The sequence below is a fragment of the Camellia sinensis genome, chromosome 2 (genome assembly GCF_055761805.1).
Source record: "Camellia sinensis isolate YWXY chromosome 2, ASM5576180v1, whole genome shotgun sequence".
In the NCBI taxonomy this organism is placed as follows: Eukaryota; Viridiplantae; Streptophyta; class Magnoliopsida; order Ericales; family Theaceae; genus Camellia; species Camellia sinensis.
In genome coordinates this window covers 109,048,673-109,051,610 of record NC_138962.1, presented here as the reverse complement: position 1 = coordinate 109,051,610, position 2,938 = coordinate 109,048,673, and the positions used below count along the sequence as shown (strand labels likewise).

At 31.9% G+C, this 2,938-nt stretch overlaps 1 protein-coding gene across 1 annotated transcript; it reads left to right on the top strand.

Moving 5' to 3' along the window:
• Positions 1-1,585: 1,585 nt before the first annotated feature.
• On the top strand, positions 1,586-2,639 carry LOC145818122 (zinc finger BED domain-containing protein RICESLEEPER 2-like). Its single transcript, XM_082912781.1, has 2 exons — positions 1,586-2,128; positions 2,385-2,639. The coding sequence occupies exons 1-2, from the start codon at positions 1,586-1,588 to the stop codon at positions 2,637-2,639; spliced, it is 798 nt and encodes a 265-aa protein (XP_082768907.1).
• The last annotated feature ends 299 nt before the right edge of the window (positions 2,640-2,938 follow it).

Here is a 2,938-nt window from a genome sequence, read left to right as displayed (position 1 = left end):
TATTTTTATTTTATTTGGTAACTAGACAAGCTATAATATTCTGTGTTTTTTTTTCTTTTCTTTCTTTCTTGTATCAATCTCTGATCTATTATTCTATGTTGCTAACCCATTAATGGATTTTTTTTTTTTTTTTTGATTTGGTAACTAGATAATCTGTAATATTCTATGTTTTTTTTTCCCTTTCTTGTATCAATCTCTAATTTGTTTTTCTCTGTTGTTTACCCATTAATGTAATTTTTTTTTTTTTTTTTTTTTGATTTGGTAACTAGACAAGCTGTAATGTAAGAAAAAATAGAGGAATAAAAAATATATACCACCATGACCAACCATTTACAAACTCACTAACTTACGGAAGAATCCATGAATCAATAAAATGAAACAATTCAAAGTAGGCAACATTGTTACTCTTAAGTCTGAAAGACATAAATTGTGTATGATGGATGTTTGCTTGAACCAATTAACACCATTAGAAAATAAATAACAGCAAACATTGTGTTTTAAGGGCATCTCCAAGCCTTAACCCAAATCAAGGGAGACCCAAAATTTTCAAACTTCAATAGTAATTGATTATTTGTTAAATTTTCTCATCATTTAACAATTATTAAAATTTTCTTATATTTATTTATTATTGATATTTGACAGTTTGCTTGATAATCTTTTGATTATGGATCCTCCAAGTGAAGAAAAATTTCTTACTAGTTCTAGTGTTGAACCTGAATCTTCTATTGCCCCTTTAACCTAACCTAATGCTCCCTCTCCTAGACCACCCCGACCAAAAGTAGCAATGAGAGAACACCATCAAAGGTTTGGGATCATTTTGAAAAGATTAAGGGTGTTGATAGGCTAGATAGGGCTATGTGCAAGTATTGTAAGAAAGAATATATGACAGGGTCTAAAACTCATGGAACAAGTAATTTGTTAAATCATTTGAAACATTGTATGTTGTATCCATATAGGGATATTCAGGGGCAACAAACATTGGGATTTAAACCTAGAGAAGTTGGTGGAGAGGGTGTTGTTGATGTTGTGGTTACATCATTTTCTATAAAAGTTGCTAGGAGGTCTCTTGCCAAGATGATAGTAATTGATGAATTACCCTTTAAATTTGTGGAGTGGATTGGTTTTAAGAGGTTTTGTAATGTCATGCAACCCAAGTTCAAGATCCCATCTTGACGTACCATTGCTAAGGACATTGTAGACATATACACCAATGAAAGAGAAATGTTGAAGAAATTTGTGAAGGATCATAGAATTTGTTTTACCACAGACACATGGACTTCCATACAAAGTTTGTATTATATGTGTCTAACAACACATTTCATTGATGATGATTGGAAATTACAAAAGAGAATCATAAATATTTGTCAAGTTGAATACCACAAAGGAGAAACTCTTGATAAAAAAAAATTGAGTCATGCTTAAATGAGTGGAAGGTTGATGACATTTTTACCTTAACTGTTAATAATTCGAGTTCCAATAATCAAACCATCAAATTCTTGAAAAGAACCATAAAACTATGAAGGGAATTGTCTTCGACCATGACTTTTTACATATGCATTGTTGTGCGCACATTCTAAATCTCATTATGGGTGATGGATTGAAGGATCTTGATTCTTGTATTGCGAATGTGAGGCATGCAGTGAAGTATGTGACGTCTTCTCCAAACTGGCTTGACACTTTTAAAAAGTATGTGAAAATTTTGAATATTGAGAGTAAGAGTCGCTTGTGCCTACATGTGCCAACACAGTGGAATTCTACATATCTTATATTGGAGGCAATAGAAAAAAATTTGAGAGTGCTTCTCAATGAGGACTATAATTATAAACATTACTTCTTGGATAATGAAGTGGGTGATAGGAGAGAGATGCCTACAGTAAAGGATTGGGATAATTGTAGAGTATTTGTGAAATTTTTTAAAATGTTCTACAGTGCCACAAAAAGATTTTCTGGGTCTTTGTTTGTTACTTCAAATACATTCTGCACTGAAATCTCTGTGATTCAAAACATGATTGGACAATTAATCAAAGAAAATGATCCTACTTTGTCTTCAATGGCAAATAGAATGAAAGAGATGTTTGACAAGTGTTGGGGAAATGGGGATAATATTAATCTCCTTTTGTATATTGCGGTTATGCTTGATCCTCGAAGAAAAATGACATACTTGGAATTTTGTTTTTTTCCAAATTTTTAGTAGAGATGTGTTGAAAGTGAAAGAAATGCTAGGCAACGTAAAAAAATTGTTTGAATCGATTGTATGATCATTATACCACACTTGATTCAACAAATGTGCAAGCCTCCAATGTGAATGAAATAATAGATATGGTGGTAAATGAAGATAACCCACACTCTATTATGAACTCTCAATTTAACTCATTTATGGAGAGAGTAAGTCCAAATTGGATAAGTACATGGGTGATATTGAGAAAGGTAACAGGAATGCTCAATTTGATATCTTGGAGTGGTGGAAGGTTAATGCAACTAAGCATAGAGTGTTATTATTTGTACCACGAGATGTGTTGGCAATGTCTATTTCCACTATTGCTTTTGAGATGGCTTTTAGTCCAGAAGGTCATATATTTGATCCATTTCATAGCTCACTTGCTCCCAAGATGGTAGAGGTCTTTGTTTGTGCAAAGTAACATTCCAATATGCCCTCAACAAGTAATGGATGATGTTGAACAATTTGAACAACAATATGATTCGAATAATATATATAATGATTTATTTTGTTTGAAATTTCATTTATTTTGTATTATTCAAAATACATTATCTTCACTTCACTTGTTTTTGTTGTATCATGTTTCATGTGTAGTTGTTTCAGAATCAAGTTCATGTTCAAGCCCAAGCCCAAGTTCGGGGTATAGTTTTATTGAAGTTAAATACCATTGGTGTGAAGTGTTGTTAATAGATGTTTACTTGTTTTAAGTTTAAGACTTTT